Raw genomic sequence first — 22481 nt, forward strand, 5'->3', positions numbered from 1 at the left:
TAGAAGCTGCTAAATCTTGTGTTGTTCTGACTGTGGCTCCACAATACTTGAACTGTTTCTTTCTGACTGCTTGCCATATTTTCTCCTTGACTTGGGATCTCTTGAATTCGGCTATAATATTCCTAGGAGTTTTCAATTTGGTATCTCTTTCAGTTGGTTATTGATGGATTCTTTCCATTTCTATTTAACCTTTGTGGTTCTAAAACATGAGGGCATTTTTCCTGATAATTTCTTGAAACATGATGTCTAGGATTTATTTTTTTATCATGGCTTTCAGGGAGTCCAATAATATTTAAATTATCTCTCCTGGGTCTGTATTCCAGGTCAGTTGTTTTTCCAATGGGATATTTTATGTTCTCTTCTATTATTTTCATTCTATTGGTTTGCTTAATTGTTTCTTGATTTCTTTTAAAGTCATTAGCTTCCATTTGCTCAATTCTAATTTTTAAGGAATTATTTTCTTCAGTGAGCTTTTGTACCTCTTTTTTCATTTGGCAAATTCTAGTTTTTAAGGGTTTTTTTTTAATTCAGTGAATTTTGGTGCCACTTTTTCCATTTTGCCAATCCTTCTTTTTAAGGCATTGTTCTCCTCTTTGGCTTTTTGTCTCTGCTTTACCATTTGACCTAGTCTGGTTTTGAAGGTATTGTTTTCTTCAGTATTTTTTGTGTTTCCTCTACCAAGCTGTTGACTAGTGTTTTCATGATTTCTTGTGTCACTCTCATTTCTCTTCCCAATTTTTCCTCTACTTCACTTACTTGATTTCAAAATCCTTTTTGAGCTCTTCCATGGCCCAAGACCAATTTGTGTGTTTTTCTTGGAGGCTTCAGATGTAGGACCTTTAACTTTGTTATCTTCTGAGAGTGTTTTTTGATCTTCCTTGTCACCAAAGTAACTTTTAATGGTCAGATTTTTTCTATTGTTTGCACATTTTTACAGTCTATTACTCAACTTCTAACTCTTTTTTAAAGTAGGGCTCTGCTCCAGGGTGGAGGGCAAATTGTCCCAAACTTGAGAGGTTTTACCCAGATGTTTTTAGAGATACTTCTAGGAACCTGTATGTTTTCAGTTCTTCCAAGGCTGTATAATCTAAAGTATGGTGTTTACTCCTCTCTTGGCCTGTGTTCTGCTCTGTGAGTGACCACAAGTTCTCTTTTCTGTCCTGGAACTATGAGTAGGGTCCCTGCTCCACTGTGGCCATAAGCCCTGTTGTTCTAGTGCTCTTCCTCACCCTTGGAATGCCACCCAGGACTGTGATGCAGATCCAAGTATGGGCAAAGTAACAGAGTTCTGCCTTAGTGCTACAAAGAAACCCTTATGATCTCCTTCTAACCAGTTGTTTGACCCCTTTGCCATCTGTGTGCTGACAGCTCTAGAAGCAGCCACTGCCACTATTGATTCAGTGGCTCCTTAAGGCCAGCTCATAGTTTGCTGGGGCCAAGGGTGTGCTGGGGCCAAGCCAGTGCTGGATTGTGCTCCACTCTCACCCAGGTGTGACAGACCTTGCCTGCTGACATTCTAAGTTTTCTATGGAGCCGGTGCGCTGAGAGGGTTGAAAACCACCACTGCTCCCAGCAATTCAGTCACCCCAAGGCCTGCTTCTGATTCACTGCGGTCCAGTCTTCATTGGACTAAGCTCCTCTCTCATCCTGGTGCAATAGGCCTTTTCTGCCAGCCTTCTAAGTTATCTTGGGCTAGAAAATTGTTTCCATCTTTTTGTGGGTTCTGCCACTCAAGAATTTTTTAGAGTCATTATTTACAGATATTTGGAGAGGTTTAGGGAGGACCTCAAGCTGTTCAGTGCCTTTACTCTGCCATCTCGGCTCTGCCCTCTGGAACGGAGTTTTAACCTCTATCTCACGTAAGACTCATGAGCAGATATGGCAAGAGAATAAAGGGATAAGGTTCCTTGAGTGATGGTCAGCCATCCCCTAATTGGCTGGAATGATGATCTCCGGGACAGTTGGAGATCAGGAAATGAAACAAGGTGTGAGGTCCAAAGGGAGTAGGGATCCCCTGGTCTTATAAGGTCTTTCTGTTCTCCATCTCCCTATTACCATACTGGATTGGTTCTGTGATACCCTACATTACAGGAGAGGAAGAAACAAGTACAGAGAGGAGCCCACAGTAGTAACTGATCATTGATCTTTAGGATATTCACATAATAATAGGAAGCCCAGAGAGATAAAGTAAGATGTGCAACTTTATTTAGTGAATTAGTAGCCAGCTATCCTCAAACCCAGTACCCTACCTCCTAACCCAAGGTTCTATCTACTGTACCTATACACAGCTCTGGAGAGAATACAAAACCACAGATTCTGACAAGAGGTCCTGGACTAGAAACCTCTCAACAGCAGAAACACACTTCACCTCAGCAGGCCAATCTCCATGCAGAAGAAGTTTAATAACCATAGTACCTGGCATGTGGTAGGTGTATAGTAAATGCTCGTTAATCAGCTGATTGACTTAAGCTGCTTCTTCCATAAGGACAATAGCTAAATGACTGAAAGTAGGAATTGATTAAAAGATTATGAACCTATGTAGATCAACCCATGATAATAATTTTTCATTTGAATTCTCTGGATATGGCACAAACACACATTTACAGGGGTGCAGAACCTGCAGCATTGAGGCTGCATGTGGCCCTCTAGATCCTAAGGAGTGATCATTTGACTGAATCCAAACTTCACAGAACAAATCCCCTTAATAAAATGTTGTTTTTCTGTAAAACTTGATCTTAGTCAAAAGGCCCCACCCAAGAACCCAGAAGGTCATATGTGGCCTTGCAGCCACAGGTTCCCCACCCCTGCTAATATCATAAGAAAGTGCTGATCTTGGGATCAGGAAAATTTGAACTAATTCCTGCTTTGGTACTTCCTAGCTGTGTGACCATGAGTAGATCATTTATTCTCTCTGCTCTTCCATTTAATAAAAATATAGATTGAGACCTGTAAGGTATCCCAATGCTAATGTAGTCCTTCCTCCTCATTTTACAGATAAGAAAGCTGGTAACAGGGGTCCTTTTGGTGTTATTCTTCCCCTCAATGAGATTCATTTTGATTTTTTCCCTCAGTGGGATTGGAGGAGATCGGGAGATAGAGAAGGTAGATCTTCATCAATTGAAAAAAATAATGTAATCTACAAACAAGTGAAGAGAAATGATTTCCCCAAGCTCACACAGAAAGAGTTGAAAATGAAGATTGGAACTCAAATGATGCAAACCTTGATCAGGTATTCCATCTCCTCTATAATGCTGCCTCCTTGATAGCTAATCCACAGAGCTGGAGCTTAATACATGTTTGTTCAACTGGATTGAATTTTTTACATATAAAATTGGGATAATAATTCTCTTATTACATAATTACCTGGGTACAGAGTAGAAAGAGCTTTATAAGCACTAAACCATAATATACATCTGAGTCATTATGATGGTGTTACTCACTGAAATCTGAAGTCTCTCCACAGAAATCAGAATTGTGCATACTTTGAAACATCACAAGGAGAATTGCAAAGTGTGTCAGCAGATACCTGAGCAGAAAACTACTCTACAATCTGCTTGACAAGTGGTTCTGTAGTCTCTATATGAAGACCTCTAGTGGTAGAAACAGTATGGCTCAGTGATCAGGGCACCTTCCTAGAATGTCACATGATGTTATGAAAAGAACACTGGATTTGAAGACAGAAAACTTCAATTAAAACACCATTTCTACTGTTTTCTAGTTGTGTTGCCTTGACCAAATTGATTCATCTCTCTAAGCCTCAGTTTTCTCATATATGAACTGAGGGGGATGGGCTATATGACCTCTAAGGTTCCCTCCAGCTCTAAAACTATATTCTTAAGACGACTCATTCCATTTTGTGGAATCCCTCATTGTTGATAAGTTTATCCTTATATCCCTACTCTCCTTAACTTCTAGCCATTGCTTCTGTTTCTGCTTCTAGGGCCAAGAGGAAGTCCATATTGGATTTCCATTATGGCCGCTCTAAGGAAATCCAAATTGACATAAACATCACAGAAAGAATTAGAAGGGGCCTCAAAAATCATCTTCTGACTGGTAGCCTTTGAAACTTGATGATAGTTATCCTAAGCCTTCCTTTCTCAAGCTGAATATCCACAGTTTCATAAATACCTCCCCTGTGTCATAATCTCTAAAGCTCTCCCAATCCTTTGGATTCACTTCATATTATTATGACCACAATATTCCACATGTGATCTGACCAGGACAGAAGACAAGAGGACTATTATTTCCCTAATTCTGGAGATTATAGCTCTCTTGATACAGATTAAGGACTTGATAGCTTTTGTGGCTGCCATGTTGCACTACTGTCTCATGCCAAAGACCTCTTCCCTTTGGGAAGAAGAAGAAGAAGAAGAACAAGAACAAGAAGAACAAGAACAAGAACAAGAAGAACAAGAACAAGAAGAACAAGAACAAGAAGAACAAGAAGAAGAAGAACAAAGAGAAGAAGAATAAGAACAAGAACAAGAAGAACAAGAAGGACAAGAAGAACAAGAACAAGAAGAACAAGAACAAAAACAAGAAGAAGAAGAACAAGAACAAGAAGAACAAGAAAAAGAAGAAGAAATAATGTGGAGGGCCCCAATCCAGGACATTCCAGCATAAGAGACAAGTGACCAAAGTGCCTGAGGAAAGAACTTCAGTTCAGACCAAGAAACTTTGATTGGGAGTGTTGGCTGTTGATCCATCTAACACTGAACAGCGGTAGCCGGGACTGAGCTGAGGAGTCACTTTGCCTGGATTTCTCAGACAATTTGGTATACTTTTACTAGAATTATTTATCTAATGGTGTGAGACATTTGAGTCATTGGGCATTTCACTGTAGTGAATGATTACCAGGAAATTATTTAAAGATTTAAACATTTGCCTGTCTATTGGTTAAAGACTCCTGGGAGTAGGGAAAATGAGAGATTTTGGGTTGTCTATTGGGAATCATGGTCCTTGTTGGTAACAAAATCATGCTCCTTATCCACTCTTAATTTCTAAACACTAGCTCCACCCCCTCAACACCAACTTTAGTCCCACCATGCTGTCAAAACCATGGATTGGATATTAGGATATTATTAACAGAAGGGGGAAACTGAGGAGGGGGGGAAGGCTCAGATTTAGGTCCTCCACAGCCTCACTTCTGACTTTCCTCCAATTAAGAAAAGCCTCACCTATATCTCAACTCCCTCTTCTACCATCCGCTCCCAAAAAGCCATTAAGATGAGGGGAGGGGCCCTGGCTCTTTCAAGAAGAGCAGTTCTAGGGCTGGGCCACTCAAGTGCTCCCAAAGAAAGAGCAAAAGATGCTGCAGTTAAATCCAGCCCTCCCTCGATGCCTTCTTCTGCTGTCGCCATCCTCTTCTGGGCTTCCTTGGCCCCTGGACACAGCTTTAGCCTCAGAGCCACTCTCCCTAGCACTCATGGGCTTAAAGAAAATCTCCTGGATTTGTACCCAGATCCCAGCTGACCCAGTTCCCCAAACCTATTACTTCAACTCAAATTAAGGAGAAGATATAAAGACCAATCTATGCCTGATTTTAGCAAGACATACTTCTGGCTAACCAAGGGACAGAAAGCAAGACCTCTGGAGCCATGGTGAGTGTGGAGATAAGGTTATGGAGGAGACCACATGAGAGGTGAAAAGGTCCCAGGCAGGCATTGGAGTCATACCTCCTTGACTCTTCACATCAGCAGGTCCCTAAAAAAGTCTGTGGCATGGTGGGAATATCATTGGATTTAAAATAAGAGGATCCTAGAGTTAGAGGCACATCTAGTACAGCTCCTCCTTTTTTAAAGATGAGGAATCTGGGAGCCCCAAAAATGTATGTGTCACACATATAATAAGTGACAGAGACAGAATTTGAACTCAGACCCTTTGCCTTCCCAGCAAATGTTCTTTTTGTTGCACTTGGCTTCCTCTCAAATGCTCTACGTTCCAAGCCTGGCCCTTTTTGCAATCTGTATTACCTAAGGTGAATCACTCCCCCTCTCTGGACTTCAGAATTACAGTATTTAGGGCCGGGAGGAAATCAGAAATATTTTTATTTTTCATATATTATCTTAGGAACTCAGTCATGCACCTTGCCCGTGGGCAGAGCAGAAGCAGGCCCTCCAATCAGCTGATTGGGCAATCCTTCAGACAAATGAAGTGATCTGAAGGTCCTTTGGGAAGATATGGGAAGATATGTGGGACAGAGGCACAGTAAAAGAAAGTCAGTGAGATTTGTCTTCAGCGCCTCTGTCTTAAAAGATTTTCTAAGGGCTACCACAGCCAAACTCAGTGTCCTAGCATTTCAGTGTTACAAAGAATCCCAGGCAAAAATGCCCCCTCCCCCCAGGCCTCAGGATAGGGGGAAGTTGGAGAGTGGAGATTATGGCAGTCCTAAGTTATTGTATTAATTAAGGATTCCCTAGGCCTTAGCATCCCCTTCCCTATCATCTCATGATCCTTTGATAGGCATAGATTGAGCCAACTGTTTTGTCCTGTTGTGCTGCTAGGCTCTTGGCAGATCCATAACCTCCCCATTTGCCCAGGAGTCCTCAAATATCCAGCATTACTGATGGGCAGGGGTATCCACTAGTTTGAGGACACAGATGATAAATAGTGAGTGAGGCTTAAGTTCTCAAATTCTCCTAGGGAAACAATCTCACCTGAGTAAGGGAAGCTAGAGTCTGTTTCCATGGAAACTCTTACAGGCATGACTAATTTGAGCTGTACAGGCTACATTTCCCTGTATGATCTCAGTGTGGATATCCTGGCTTGGTTAAGAGATGAGTCTATTCTTTTTTTTGAGGTCAAGAGTTCCTAAATCTTGGGTTATTCTGGAAAGATAGAGGACAAAAAGGGGTATGGAGAGATGGGTGAACAGGAAATCAGAGCCCTGGTTCCTGATCCTTAGCCACTGGTATTTTTTAAACACTAACTCCACCTCCCCCCCACCCCCGCCACCAGCCCTACCATACTCACAAAAGCATATTAAGATAGTGGCTAAGAATGGTATCAATGGTAGCGAGAGACTGAGGGGAGGGGAGAGGAGGATCTGTTTCAGGTCCTCCACAAACGTACCTCTGAGGTTCCTTCAGCCAAGGAAAGCCTCCCCTATATTCCAAATCCTTCATCTACCACCCCCTCTAATAATAGTATCTCTGCAGAGCCTCTGGAGAAAAGCCATTCTTGCTCCCCACCCCCACCCTACCCCCATCATAATAATAGATATGGCACAGTGATAACTATATTTCTTTTTCTCCAGTCACACTTGTTTCACTATTGAAACAAGTCAAGACTCTAACTATAGTGATGAAGAGACTCTTCTTCATCTATTATGAATGAAGAGATACCTTGGTGTAGTGGAAACAGCCCTAGACAGATTTGAGATCCAATCACCACTTCTGATACTTACTAGCTGTGTCATGGGCAAGTCGTTTCAATTTTATGTGACTCAGTTTCTTCATCTGTAAAACTTTTGTTGACTTTTTGTGACCCCATTTGGGATTTTCTTGGCAAAGATACTGAAGTGGTTTGCCATTTCCTTCTCCAGCTCATTTCACAGATGAGGACGCAGGCAAACAGGGTTAAATGAATTGCTCAGGGTTGCAAAGCTAGTTATTGCCTGAGGCCAAATTTCACCTCACAAAGATGAGTCTTCCTAACTTCAAGCCTAGTATTCTATCCATGGCACCATCTAGCTGTGCTATCATCATCATAAACAACAATAATACCATACATTCATATAGTGCTTTGAGATTTACAAAATGCCTCACAAATAAAATAATAACTGACATTTATGTAGCGCTTACTATGTGCCAGGCACTTTGCTAAATACTCTATAACTATCATCTCATTTTATCCTCACAACAGCCCTGGGAGGTCCATTTTACAGATGAGGAAATTGAGGCAAGGAGAAGTTAAGTGACTTGCCTAGCATCACACACATGACTGAAACTTGATTTGAACTCATATCTTCCTTACTGCAAATTCAGTGTCATATTTACATAAGGAATTTCATTTCCAACCTTGGCTCACATCTTTTCCCTACAGGTTGTGTTCATGACATTCTTCTGGATGGCATCCCTGGTTGTTCATGTCCCTCTTACACAGTGGAGCTCAGCGCATGATCCAGGACTCTAGTAAGCATCTCGCCCTCTGAGGCTTGTGAAATCACACTGAGAGGGAACCGTGGCATTCAGGGCAAGTTGAGGTTCAGTTTGTGGGGTCCATGCCAACCTCCTGCTCCCTCCACCTTGTTTTCTAATTCTTCAGAAAGCACAGACATACAGTGGGAAAGGGAAGGCACTTAAAGTATGTAACTGAAATTTAAATAAAAGGGAAGACTAATTTAGACATCTGTCCATTGCCAGTTAACTAGGTCATCCCCTAAAGGTCAGAAAACAAGGACAAATGTAGCATGAGACACCTGGAGAGGAAAAACATTCCCTAGCTAGAAAAGAGTCAGAATAACAGTAACAATAGCAATAATAATAATGATGGCTTTACTAGCTGTGTGACCCTGGACAAGTCATTTAACTTCTCTCAGCCTTAGTTTTGTCATCTGTAAACTGGAGATAATAATTGCACTTACCTTCCCAGGGTTCTTGTGCAGATGAAATGAGATAACATGTAAATCATGTCATGAACCTTAAACTTTTATATAAATGCTATCTATTATTATTATAAATATTATTATTATTTTAAAGTTTGCAAAGTGTTTTGCAAATATTATCTCATTCGATCTTAATAACTCTGAGAGGGGGGTGCAACTATTGTCTATAATTTATAGTGGAGTAAACAGAGACTGAAAAAGTTAAGTGACTTACCCAAGGTCCCTCAAATAGTAATTATGTGAGGATGGATTATGAACTCAGGTCTTCCTGACTCTGGGTCCAACACTTTATACACTGTACCATTTTGATAGCCCAGAATTCTATATCCATAATAGGGTGAAATGTAAAGTCAACAAATTGTTTCAGTTTTTATTTCTGTTCCCAAATGTAGGTGATTGCATTTTGGCATGAGAACTTCTGCCTTGACTGTACTTATTACACAGGTATGTTCAATAGAAAAGCTTCTTGAGAGGGAAATTCACAAGAAAGAGCCAAGCTTAGCCACTCAATTCCTATGTTTAGAAGTAGTTACTAAAAGAAATAAAGAAGTAGCCAGGTGAGTAGATATATAGAAGGGATTGTGCAGAGGGGAAGAGAAAAGGGTATTGCCCAGAACCTACCCATTTATTCTGAAATATGACCCCTTCTCACCAATTACCATTATTTTGGAATAAATACATAGCTTCTAGGTAACACACTACAATGTCCCTTACCAAATAGAGTCTCATTAGAGAAGGGTATTCTGTAGCTTCATTGACTTAAGCTTCTACATGTATCTAGTGGATAATAAGAGAGAGGTCTGATATTGCATTTTTCCCACGGATCTACGCTGGGCATAGGATCTATATTACTTGGAAACATAGAGGAATCCATGAATTTGGATGGAGAAAAAATACATCTTTGTTTTCACTAAACTTTAACTGAAATTTAAAACCTCCTTCAACTAAGATTCTTTAAAAATTATTCTGAGAAGGTGCCCATAGGTTTTGCCTAGGCTGCCAAAAGGGTCTATGACATGAAAATGTTTAAAAACCTCTGTTCTGGACTGATATGGATGCTCTGACTCATACTGCTTTGACTCATTTCTAGTTCTTTTCATTCCCCATCCCAATTCGTTAATGTGATCAATGAACAATCTGGCTCAATCTTCTCCAAAGGGCCATTGCTCAATCCTTTTATTGGGATAAATTGGATAATACTGGAAAAGAATTTAGCAGCTCTTTCCCCACAGGTTGAACTAACTGTCCAAGAAGGGAAACTATGACCCCTCATGTAAATCTGCTTTGTAAAGAAGGCATATTATAGAACGTTAGACTTGGAGGCAGGAGACTTGGGTTCTAGATTCAGTTAAAAGTCAATCCAAGAAGCATTCATTAAAAGCCTACTACATGCCAGGCACTGTACTAATTGCTGGTGATAAAAAAGGGAAACTAAATGATTTAATGAACAAATAGATAAATGAAAGAATGAATAAAGAAATAAGAAAACACATAAATGAATGAATGAACAAATGAATTAATATAAATAAATGAATTACTGAATATATTTAAAAATGAATGATGAATAACTAGGTATGTCTCTTCTTAACTGGCCAAATTATTTCTTAACTCTTCCTAGCAGCCTAATACCAATATGTGGATGATTTACATAGATGGAAAGCTCGATTAATAAAAGAGATTTGGGAAATGCTCAGACTGTACAGATTTCAGGGCTTATTTTAGTGCCATATAAAAAAATCCCTCCACCCCCAAGCTCCCCATAACTTAACCTTATGAATTCTAACATTCACCTTGAGGTAGTGTGGCAGAACAGGCAGAGCAATAGATTTGAAATCAGAGGCTTTGCATTCCAAACACATCTATGCTGTTTACTATTTATACAACTTTGGCAAAGTCCCTTAACTTCCCCTCCCCACCAAAAAAATTATCTTTTCTAACAAAAGGCTATTTTTATGGAGGCTTGATGGTAGAAAGGGTACTTTGGGCTCTGGTTAGAACAAGGAAGAGAGCTTTTCTTAAGCTACACCTATGGGGTGATTGTGGGTGTGAATTCATATGATGGGCTCAGAACTTAGGTGAGGGGTGCCTGGATAGAAAGCCTTGTGCCAAGTTCTAGAGCATGTGGTTGTCATTGATATTAGTCCATTACTCCCCCTTATCCCTCTCTCCAAGTTCTGAACACCAATGCCTTTGTGAGCCGAAAGAAGCAGAGTAGGAAGAGGCAAAGGAGGGAATGGAGATGTACCAGAGCGGAATAAGATTATTTGGAAAGGGCTCTGATTCACTCTCTTTATTCTTTTGCCCCTAGGGAGCAAGGTATCTCCAAATATGGATCCTTCCATCTTTTCCTGCAATGCCAGCAGCTATGATCGCCCAACCTTCTTGCTGACAGGCTTTCCAGGCCTAGAGGCCTCTCACCACTGGGTGTCCATCCCTATCAACCTGATCTGCATAATATCTATCCTGGGTAACAGCACCATCCTCTTCCTGATCCGCACAGACCCCAGCCTCCATGAGCCCATGTTCATCTTTCTTTCCGTATTGGCAGCCTCTGACCTAGGTCTCTGTGCCTCTACCTTCCCCACCATGGTACAGCTCTTCTGGCTGGGTTCCCGTGAGCTTCCCTTTGACTTATGTGCAACCCAGATGTTCTTCATCCATGCCTTCACCTATGTGGAGTCAGGTGTGCTCCTGGCTATGGCCTTTGACCGCTTTGTCGCCATCAGAGATCCATTGCACTATGCTTCAGTCCTCACCCACTCAACTATGGCCAAAGTAGGGGCTGGGATTCTTGTGAGGGCAGTTATTCTCAACATCCCAGGTCCTATCCTGCTCAGGAGGCTGGCTTTCCCTTCAGTCAGTATCCTCTCTCATTGCTATTGCCTACACTGTGACCTAGTTGGACTAGCCTGTTCTGACACTAAGATCAACAGCTTCTTTGGCCTGGTCTCCATACTCCTCTCCTTGGGTATTGATTCCACTTTCATTGTAGTTTCCTATGTGCTAATCCTCCGCACGGTGCTGGGCATTGCATCTCCTGAGGAGAGATTCAAGGCACTTAACACATGTGTCTCACACCTCTGCATTGTGCTTATTTTCTACATGCCCAAGTTGGGATTATCTATACTACATCGTGTTGAGAAACACACGTACCCTGCTCTGGCTGTGCTCATGGCTAACCTACATTTCTTGGTCCCACCCTTCATGAATCCCATTATCTATTGCATCAAGTCCAAGCAGATCCGAGAAGGTCTCTTGCGACGCTTCTGGCATAAGAGAATTGAGACCTCCTAAGGAGGACAGCACCAAAACAGATAGGGAAGTATATGACCTTAAACAGCTTGATTGTCTCAGGGGAATTGAGGGGGACTTCTTGGAGTAACTACATGTTGGGAGACATGAATATATGGCATCTTTTATAATCAAGGAATAAGAAGCAGAGAAAACACAGTCTCGTCAAAACCTCAAAATCAACTAAATTTTTTTCATTTTTAAGCACCTAAAACTCTTGGAAGGGTGGGAGTGTGGGAGTGACTAAAGTATTCCAATCTGATGGGTGCTCTGAAGTATCTTTGCTTGTAGGTCTCTAAAAATAACACCTCTCTCTCTCTCTCTCTCTCTCTCTCTCTCTCTCTCTCTCTCTCTCTCTCTCTCTCTCTCTTTCTCTTTCTCTCTCTCTCTCCCTCTCATTCTTTGTCTCTCCCTCCCTCCCTTCCTCTCTCTCTCCCTCTCTTTCTTCCTATGACACTACACTTCATACCTTTCAGTGAATATTGATAGAGGATATCATTGAGAGGTTGTTTCCTATAACTGATCTCCAAACATTTAAATGTAAGGATGCCTCCTCCTGTCACATATTTAGGGTAGTCTTGTATCCACTATATTTGTTTCATTATTGGCGATTTGCTGGTTTCTTTGACAGATAAGCAGGACTCAGAGAGAGAATGACAGCATTCAATGCCATGCTCCAAGTTCAACACCAATCGCAGTATGTCCAAGATGGAAGAAATATCCAGAGGAAGGCTGGGTATTTCCCCAGTCAGGGCCTCAATGTATCAATCACATGAGTGAGGGGGAAAGAAGTGTTGAAGGCACTGTTTCTCTTCTATAATCCAAGTATCTTAACCCAAATTTCCTCTCCTAAAACCCAAACATCCTGAACTTGTTTCTCCTCACAAGATAATAAGTCAGGAAGCTTAGATCCTGAGAATAGAGAGTATAACACCTAGGTCCTGGGAGCAGAGTGGAATGGAAGTCCAACTGAATGAGGAGGTCACATTGAAGATTTGTCTAGGCCTGGGAAGAGTAGCTACAAATGCATCAGCATTCCAAATCCTCTCCTGAATCTTGGGACAATTATTAAGTGAGTGAGTGATGGGCAAGATAGTTGGGATCAGTGAAAAAAAGATTGTGTTTGTGTGCATCTGTAAAGTGGGATATGTTACGTATAGGCATTGGACAAGTTGGCAGTACCTGTATGGTCAGGCCTATGTGCTACTACAAGGTTCATGGAAGGAAACATGGGTTCTTTTTCCTAGACAGATATTTCTTCTCCCCTCTCCTCAACCAAACTATAAGTTCACTATGGGCAGGAATTATACTTTCTAAGAACACATATAAGCTGTTTATTGAACTTTTCTCTGCATCACACTTTCATTTTCTATAAAATAAGAATATTATTTATGTTGGGCATGGGATGGATGTTATGAAGAATCAGGTACAATGTTCTATACTTTGTATTTTTCAAAGGCAAATGCTGTTATCTATATTATTATTGTAACCAGTATCATCATTATTATTACTAATATTATTCCAAAGTAACATTTATGCATATGAAGACTGACACTATGTAGTGTTTGCTCTGCTCCCTCACTCCTTTCCCAGTCCTTCTCCCAACCATACAGTTATGTCCTGCCTGGTATGAAACGGTTAGATATGAGGAAAACCTGGTGCCCTCTCCTAGTCCCTAGTCTCTTTATCTTTCTACCCTACATGGGATAAACACAGAGAAAGGAGAAGAATAGGGCTGGGCACCAAGATGGGGAGAGAAGGGAGGCAGAAGAGAAGAAGGAAATATGATTTTCCTAGGTCATTACTCTGATACAGATATCACAGAATCAAAACATTTCCACTGGAAAAGGCCTCATAGGGAAGAGACCCCATCCACTTTACAACACCCATGACCAGTAACTCCCCCTACTTGAATATCATGATGGAGAACTCACTACCTCCTCAGTAGTCCATCCTATTGTTGGTAAGATGATTATTAGAAAAAACTTCCTCATGGGGAGATGAAATTCACTTTGTCCACTGGCATTAGTTCTCTCCTATCCTCTCCACTACCATATTTATATGACACTGAAGCCTCAAGGATCCCTGAAGTATTTCACATTTTTTCTAGGCTTTAATACAGCCCACCTGAATTTGCTTGTAAAAGGAATGAAACAAAGGCCAGCACTAGCAAAGGGGATACAACCTAAAGCAAACAATTTATCTTGCTTTTCTGTCCAGCCACCTGCTGGATTTCTCCCCCTGATATTGCACTGATACCTGAAAAAATCTTATCATCTTCCACTCAAAACCTGTCTTTCCTCCCAACTTCCTATTTTTCTTGATCTATTCCTTCTCCAACCAAACTCCCGCTTCCACTAGGTTTGAAATCTCTCTCAGTCGTCTTAGTCTCAACTGGACTTGTCAACTGGATGAGAAAAAAAGCCAATGGCAATATCTTTTACCTACCTCTCTGAATGTCTCTCTATTCAAAATAACTCAGATGAGAAACAAAGGCCTGAACTCAGGAAGAGGCAATATGATTATATCTCCCAATTGGCCTTCCTACAGTTGGTCTCTTAACTCTCTATCATCCCTTACATAATTTCCAAAGTTATCTTCCTAGTACAAGACTGATCATGGCACTCTCTGGCTCAGAAACCTTCATTGGCTCCCTATTGTGATGTAAAGCACACTCTTTTGTCAGCCTAGCGTTTGAATGGTCTTCTATAATTTGCCTCCAGCTTCCCTTTCCAGCCTTTTTAATCTCTTTCCCCTTCACGCATCCTATATTCTCGCCAAACTTGATTATTAGTTCTCCCTTAATTTTGTTGTATCTTCATTTGCTATTAATCATTTCCAGAGACCATGCAAAACAATTTACATTTTTAAAGCATATGTTGCTTGTAGAGCACAATTTGATGCAAAATTCATTAATGGAAATCTATGTATGATCCTAGATCTAAAGGTAGAAGAGACCCACAGAGACCATCTAGTCCAATTATCTCATTTTACAATTGAGGGAATTGAGGCCCATGGAGGCTAAGTGACTCTTTCAAGGTCAACAGGCAGTAAACATGAGAGGAAGGATTTGAACCCAGGTTCTCTGATTGCTAGAGGACTTTTTATAATGTACTATGCTGCCATCTTCCTTCAGAGCTCAGAGCAGGGGCCCTTTTCCTCTATGAAACTTTCCCTGATTGCCCTGTCCAGTTGAAATTGGCCTCTCCCTCAAATTCTCCTGCATAAAGATTGACTTAAACTTTCTTCCTCTCTGAGTACTCTTCATTCCAGCAACACTGGCCTTCTTGCTGTTCCTCAGACAGAAAACTCCATTTCCAATTCTGTGCCTTTTAATAGGGTGAAATTCCATGAATTTCCATGCCTATAATGTTTTCCTTTTTCATGTCCTGGCTTCCTTGACTTCTTTCAACACAGCTCAAATCCCACCTCTGCAGGAATCCCTTCCTAGTCCTTCCCTGTTAATGCCTCCCATTTGTACAGTATAGGTTTTACACATTCATAGTTATTTACCTGTTGTCTTCTCTCTTAGAATGTAAGCAACTTGAGGACTGGCAACATTTTGTCTTTTCTCTGTATTTCCAGTGCTTAGCACCAATTTTTGGCATATACCAAGTGTTTAATAAATGATTGTTACTAATGGAGATGAACCATAATAAAAGGCAGAATATGAGGACAAGGAAAATATCGAGATAAATTTCTTTAAATCCCTGACCTCAAGAAACCTCTAGTCTAAAAATATTCTACTCAGCACAATGTCTTGCTCAAATGTCAGTTCTACTTCACTAGATCTATCATCTCATCAATATAGATACATCCAAGCACTGGTCCATGTCAAAACCTTTCACACCTTCTTGTCCCATGGGATTTTTGTGTCTCTGTAAATCCTCCACATTGAGTGCAGGCAATACTCTGATGTTCCTCATTTGCCTTTCTTCATACTTCACGAAAAATGGTGTGCCATTCTGCAAGACTATTTATATTTTATCTTTCACTTCTGGAAAATGATCAGCCCATGTTCATTTCCTGTCAAGAATCCCACTGATAATGGATTGCATATAATAGACCTTTCATTAATTGATACATCAATCACATAATAAAAAGTCAGAAATGAAACAGCCCTTGCCCTCATGGCACTTACATTGTATTGGGGAAGAGGACATGTAACCATATAAGCACATGCAAAATATATTTAAAATAAAACAAGGTAGTTATGGGGAGCACTAAAACCTGATATGGGTGAGAGGCAGAAAACTAGGGATTGTTAATAATAAATATTTGTTTACCTGAGTGGAGTAGAATTAAATTGAATTAGTGAAAAGGCTATATTTATCTGTCCAATTTTCTGCTTCCTTATTCATCTCCCCAAAGCTTTGACAAAGCTGAGAGGAGGAGAAGAAAAGGAAGTGAATACCCAAGCCTTTTACACCCAACAGCATAAATTCCTGTGATTGTCATTTTCCAATTAGTGGATTTACAACTTTACAAAGCAACTTAAATTGCCTCATCCAATAAGTAACTTGATTAGCAGATATTCTTACACATAATAAATATCCTGTTTATCAATACCATACCTTTGCATTGGATGTAACTCAGAGTGCTGTGAAGCTCAAATGAGATAATTGATACAAAACACTTTGCAAATTTCAAAGTACTATATAAATGCTAGCTTTCATCATCATCTTCATTGTTATTATTATTATTATTATTATTATTATTATTATCCTACAGTTACCAGGCATCCAGTCTGGTGATGACTTCATTGTCTAAAGCTTCTATTGAACATTTCCAAAGCTCAAGCAATATTTGTAGGGCTTTTTAAGGGTGTTCTGGTAAATGGTATGGGGGAAAATATATGCACACATACTTTTAAGTTTAATCTGCTTTAGTAACACTTCCTTAAATCAAGAAAAACAACAAAACAAAGAAATCAAGATGATTTGTATTTTCAATTTCTGAAGTACAAATACTTATGCTGGGAAATTTAACAATTAGGTTGCTAGTTAGAGCTGGCTCCAACATACCCTTGGATGTCTGGAATTTCATGTCTAGAATTCTCTGCCTCTTCATATTTACCTCTTAAGATCCCTCACCTCTTTCAAAACTCCAAAGAAAACCTTCAGCAAGAGACCTTTCCTGATTCCTTTAGGTGCTGGAGAATTCCCCTCAAATATTATTTTCCATCAATTCTATACATATCCTTTATGGAACTATTTAGTTACATGTTGTCTTCCTCCATTAAAACATAAACTCTTTGAGGGCAGGGACTGTCTTTGCCTTTCTTTGTATCCCTCTCACTTAAAACAGTGACTGGCAAATAGTAAACCCTTAAGTAAATGCTTGTTGATTGGCAGATAATTAATTTCACACAATCACAGAATTTCAAATTTGAAAAGAACCTCAGAGCCTATCTCATCCAAATATATTTGTACAAGACTCTCTTCTATAGCATATACAGTGAATGACCATCCAGCCTTTGCTCAAAGGCTTCCAGTGAAAAGGAACATGTTTTTTACTATTCTGTAAATACCTGTGCATGTACTTTCTCCCTTATTTCCCATTCCCTCTCTATATAAGCATTCTGTTGTGCCTATCTTGAAATGCTAGTCTGGGAGATGCATACATGAGGCTCTGCTCTCATATGTGTCACTGATTTGATGCCTCATCTTCGGTCACACAGGAAGCAGCTCTGTACTTGATTTTCTTGAATACATAAGCCCAAAAGCTACCAACCCCAGTCTTCTCCAATTAGCCTATCATGGAGAAACTTTAAAAATAAAATTCTGAAAAAAAAAGATTGAAGCTGTTTCTGCTCTAGACTAAATGTATCCAATTTCTTCCACCATTGCTCAGAGAGCAAGACTTCAGCACCCTTGTTTCTCCTCCTTTCCAGCTTATCATTTATTCTGAATGGTGCGTAGTTCTTAATACAATAATCTTAATGGGGTCTATCAACCACCTTGAATTGGACAGGATGTCTCCCTCATTACAGCCTAAGATTGTAATATTTTTTCCCCATACCATATTGTTGATTCCTGTCAACATTGCTCCACATTAAATATTTCAGAACTTCTAGTTTTGTTTTTTACCGAATTCTGCAATTATCTCTTATTTTTTTTACAGTAGGAGCTATGGGATAGACTTCATATTTTTAAGTATTATTGGTATCTTTTGCTTTTGTATTATTTTGCCTCATTCTTTATTTCTGAATATATCCCTTTCCACTTCCTCCTCACACAGAGAATCATCCTATGTGATGAAGATTAAAAAAAAAGAAAGAGAAGGGAAAAGGGTTGTTCAAAGAAATGAGCCAATACCTCCATCATGTCCAATAGAACATTTCAAATTCCACATCGATGTTGTCCCAATGTCTGCAGAGAATGGAGAGGTATGTTTTCTCAACTTTTAGCCAGGGCCATGCTTAGTCATTACTCAATTTCTTTTGTTGTTCTTTCTGCTTACATTTGTATAACTATTATGTATATTTATCCTACATCAGTTAATATGAATCTTCCCATGCTTCTTTCACTTCCTCAAACTTATACATATCTACAATACAATAATATTTGATTATATTTATGCACCAAAACTTATTTTCCTATTCCCTAATTTATGGGCATAAGATGGACCAAAACAGACTAATTTTTTAATATAACTTTGAATTTGTGTCACATTATGATTAAGTAACAATTTAAATGAACCCTAGGCAAATCTCCTGTGATAGCTGTAGGAAGTAAAACATAGAAGGGTTGGAATAGTGATGGATAATAGTTACTAAAGCCCCTCCTAGAAGTATTTGCAATTCAAAAGGCTGAAGACTAAAAAAGCATTCAACATCCAAGACAATAAATCTAGTTATCTCAGTGTCTGAAATGACATTAGTGTGAAAAACGACTTATGAACCATTGTAGCACTTATCTGGATTCAGCTGGGAAAGAATGCGTATATCAAGCCATTAAGGCAACGTTTCAACATTCCAATTTACTCTTGTGCCTCTGCCCCTGACATGGATCCAGTATGCTCTACAGCAAATACCTGCTTAGGTCTTTTCTCTTTCTTGGGATTCAGGCACTTAGGACCTGTGAAGGTGATGGCCACTGTATTCCACACCCTCTCCCGAATCCTCTTTGTCTTTAGGCCATAGATGAGAGGATTTAGCATAGGAGGGATAACGAGGTAAAAATCAGCCAGTAGCACCTGAGCATTCAGGGGCACCATGTCCTGCCCCAACCAAGCCATGTAGATGGATACCATAGCAGGTAGGTAGTAAAGGACCATGACACTCACATGGGAACCACATGTGCTGAGTGCCTTGAACCGAGCATCTTGGGAGGACAGGTTGAACACAGCCCGGAGGATTAGACTGTAGGAAGTAGCTATAAAAGTCACATCAAAGCCTACAATGATAAAGGAGGCAATCAAGCTATAGAGACTGCTGGGCATATGGTTGGCACATGCTAATTTGGCTACAGCCATGTGCTCACAGTAGGAATGAAGGATGATATGGGAACTACAATATGGCAGATGGACTACCAACCAACTCAGTGGGGTCATGACCATAATTGCTCTCACCATAATGGCCACACCAATGCCCAGCATTTTCTGAGGTGTGAGGATGGTCTGGTAGTGCAACGGTTTGCAGATGGCCACATAGCGATCAAAGGCCATTGACAGAAGCAACCCTGTCTCCACAGCTGTTGCTGCATGGACAATGTACATCTGAATGAAGCAGGTGGTAAAGCCAATGACACCATTTCCTGAAAAGAAAATAGTCAGCATTTTGGGGGCCACAGAGGTTGACATGATAATATCCACAGCAGCTAAGACACATAAGAAATAGTACATTGGCTCATGCAGGCCTGGGTCTGCCCAGATCACAGTCAGGATAAGGATGTTTCCTAGTAGGGCCACAGTGTACATGACACTCAGTGGAACTGCCAGCCAAAGGTGGATTGCCTCCAATCCTGGGACACCCGCAAGGATGAAAGTGGCAGCATTTGGTGGTGTGTGGTTGGAGGGAGAGCCCAGCATCACAGAAGAGAGTTCTTTACTGTGGCTAGAAAGACAAAGTTCATCAAAGGTCAAAAGCTAGAGACAACAGTCTGAATGTAGTCTTGGGAAAGAGCATAGATCCTCTCTATGATCATGTAATTTTGCCTGACTTCCTTCTGGTCACTCTGAGATCCTGGCCCATGTAGGTGGCCTAAGAATAAGAATAATTCAGGACTCCTGCCCCTGACTTGTATACCTTCATCAGTACCATTGACTGAGGCATGTTCCATTTTCTAGCTCAGCTCTCCCGCAAAACTACCTGGTAGGGCCAGAGAATGAGGGAGATGGGAAGTATATCTTCTACATATACCTTTTTCCACTGCAGATCACCTAACCAATCACCTGTTCCATCTCCTCAGGATTTTGCTTCCTTCCTAAAGTGTTGCCAGTAATATTTGTCACATCATCTACTTCCAAACCCTCTGCAGGATGGATTCTGGCCTCATTATTCTGCTGAAACTGCTCCATACAAAGTTACCAATGATCTCTTTTATTAACCAAATTTTTAAACATTTTTATTTAAAGTTTTGAGTTCCGAATTCTATACCTCCCTTCCCCCCTCCGTGAGATGGTAAGCAATCAGTTTATACATGTGCAATTATGTAAAACATTTCCATATTAGTTTTTTTGTACAAGAAGACTCAAATAAAAGAAAAAATGAATGAAAGTGAAAATTAGCATGCTTTTGTCTGTATTCAGTCAATATCAATTCTTTCTCTGAAGGCAGATTATATGCTTCATCACTAGTTGTTTGGGATTGTTTTGGAATTGCTGAGAATAGCTAAGTCATTCACAGTTCTTCATTGAACAATATTGCTGTTACTGTGTACAACATTCTCCTGGTTCTATTTACTTCACTACGCATCAGTTCGTGTAAGTCTTTCCAGGTTTTTCTGAAATCATTCTGCTTGTCAATGTTCTCTCAATTGCCAGATTTTATGGCTTTTTCTCAATCCTCAACCTTTTTTGTTTTACTTATCTCCAAGCATTTGATGATTTTGATAACCTGCCTCTGGATATTCTTTCTTTAGTTTTTGGTTTGTTTGTTTGTTGTTGTTGTTTTAATGACAATGTTCTCCCTTGGTTCTCCTCCTACCTCTCTGTCCACCTTCATGCACTTTTGATGAATTTCAAAGAATTTCAATCTATGTGATGCCTGCTAACTACAAGTGTCTCCCAAGGCTGTTATTGGTGCTCTTCTCTTTTCCCCTATACTATCACATTTGGTAATTGGTAGCTGATTAGGCCACACATATGCTATAGATATTATCAGTATATATTTACATATATGTGCACATATACATATGCATATTCCCCAGAATTATGTCCCTACCTTTATTGTCTTTCCTGAGCCCCAGACCCACATCACCAACTATTAATTCAATCTCTTGAACTGGATGATTCATTGACATCTCAAATTCTACATATCCAAAAAGGAACTCATCTTTCTCCCCAAACCTAATCTGCATTCCTAATTTCCCTATTGCTGTTGAGCATTCCATCATTATAATAGTCACCCAAGCACAAACCTCAAAGTCATTCTTAATTCCTCTCTCCACATATTCAAGTGATTGCCAAATCTTGTTGTCTTCATCTTCAGAGAATTTCTCCTATATGTCACCTACTCTCCACTCAGAATACATCCTCCTAGTTCAGGCCATTATCACCTCTTGCCTGAACTACTGTAATAGTCTTCTAATTGGTCTCCCTGTCAAGTCTTTCTCCATTCACAGCTATCCTCCACGTGGCTGCCAAGTGATATTCCTCAAGTATAGGTCTGACCATGTCACCACTCAACTCAACCAATACCGGTGGGTCCTTATTACCTCCTGCATCAAATTTAAAGTCCTTGATTTGGAACTTAAAAGTCTTTACAAACTGATCTCTTCCTAACATTATAGTCTTCTTTCATTTTACCATTCTCCATGTACTTTATGATATAACTCTTCCTACTTATTTGCTATTCCTCAAATATAACACTTTATGTTCCATCTCTGTTCCTTTTCGGCCACTGTCCTAAAGACCAGGAATAGTTTTCTTGCTCACTGTTACATCTCAGTTTCCCTGGCCTTCATCCAAATTTATCTCCAATCCCACCTTCTACAGGAGGCCTTTCATGCTGTCGTCTTTGCCTCACTTCTCTCTTCCAGGTTTTCCCTCTCAGATTGCCTACAAAGCATATTTTGCATATTGAATCACTCTACATAATGTGAGCACTAAATAAATTCTTGCTAACTGAGTAACAAAGGGATACATGGGCCCCACCGTACAGTGAAAAAAGTGCTGTATTTGAAATCAAATGACCTGGGTTCAAATATTTCCTCTGCTGCTTGCTTCCTACTTGCATGTCCCTTGAACAAATTACTTATTGGACTTCATTTTCAACATCTGTAAAATGATAACTTTGGAGAGATCATCTCTAAGGTCTCTTACATCTCTAAGTATGTCTACATCCCTCTCCAATTATCAGCATTTTATGATATCACTCTTAAAGATGCTTAAACTCTAAAGGTCTACTTTCAGTCAAATAAGG

The 22481-nt window shown here is 40.1% G+C and overlaps 2 protein-coding genes across 2 annotated transcripts; one reads left to right on the forward strand and one right to left on the reverse strand.

Moving 5' to 3' along the window:
* The first annotated feature begins 10933 nt into the window (after window positions 1-10933).
* Window positions 10934-11899, forward strand: LOC118835884 (olfactory receptor 51G2-like). Its single transcript, XM_036743177.1, has one exon. It carries the CDS (start codon window positions 10934-10936, stop codon window positions 11897-11899), a length of 966 nt encoding a protein of 321 aa, XP_036599072.1.
* A 6978-nt stretch (window positions 11900-18877) lies between these two features.
* On the reverse strand, window positions 18878-19960 carry LOC118836639 (olfactory receptor 52I1-like). Its single transcript, XM_036743878.1, has one exon. It carries the CDS (start codon window positions 19925-19927, stop codon window positions 18878-18880), a length of 1050 nt encoding a protein of 349 aa, XP_036599773.1. The 5' UTR covers window positions 19928-19960.
* Window positions 19961-22481: the final 2521 nt, after the last annotated feature.

Source organism: Trichosurus vulpecula, chromosome 2, assembly GCF_011100635.1.
Source record: "Trichosurus vulpecula isolate mTriVul1 chromosome 2, mTriVul1.pri, whole genome shotgun sequence".
Taxonomy (NCBI): Eukaryota; Metazoa; Chordata; class Mammalia; order Diprotodontia; family Phalangeridae; genus Trichosurus; species Trichosurus vulpecula.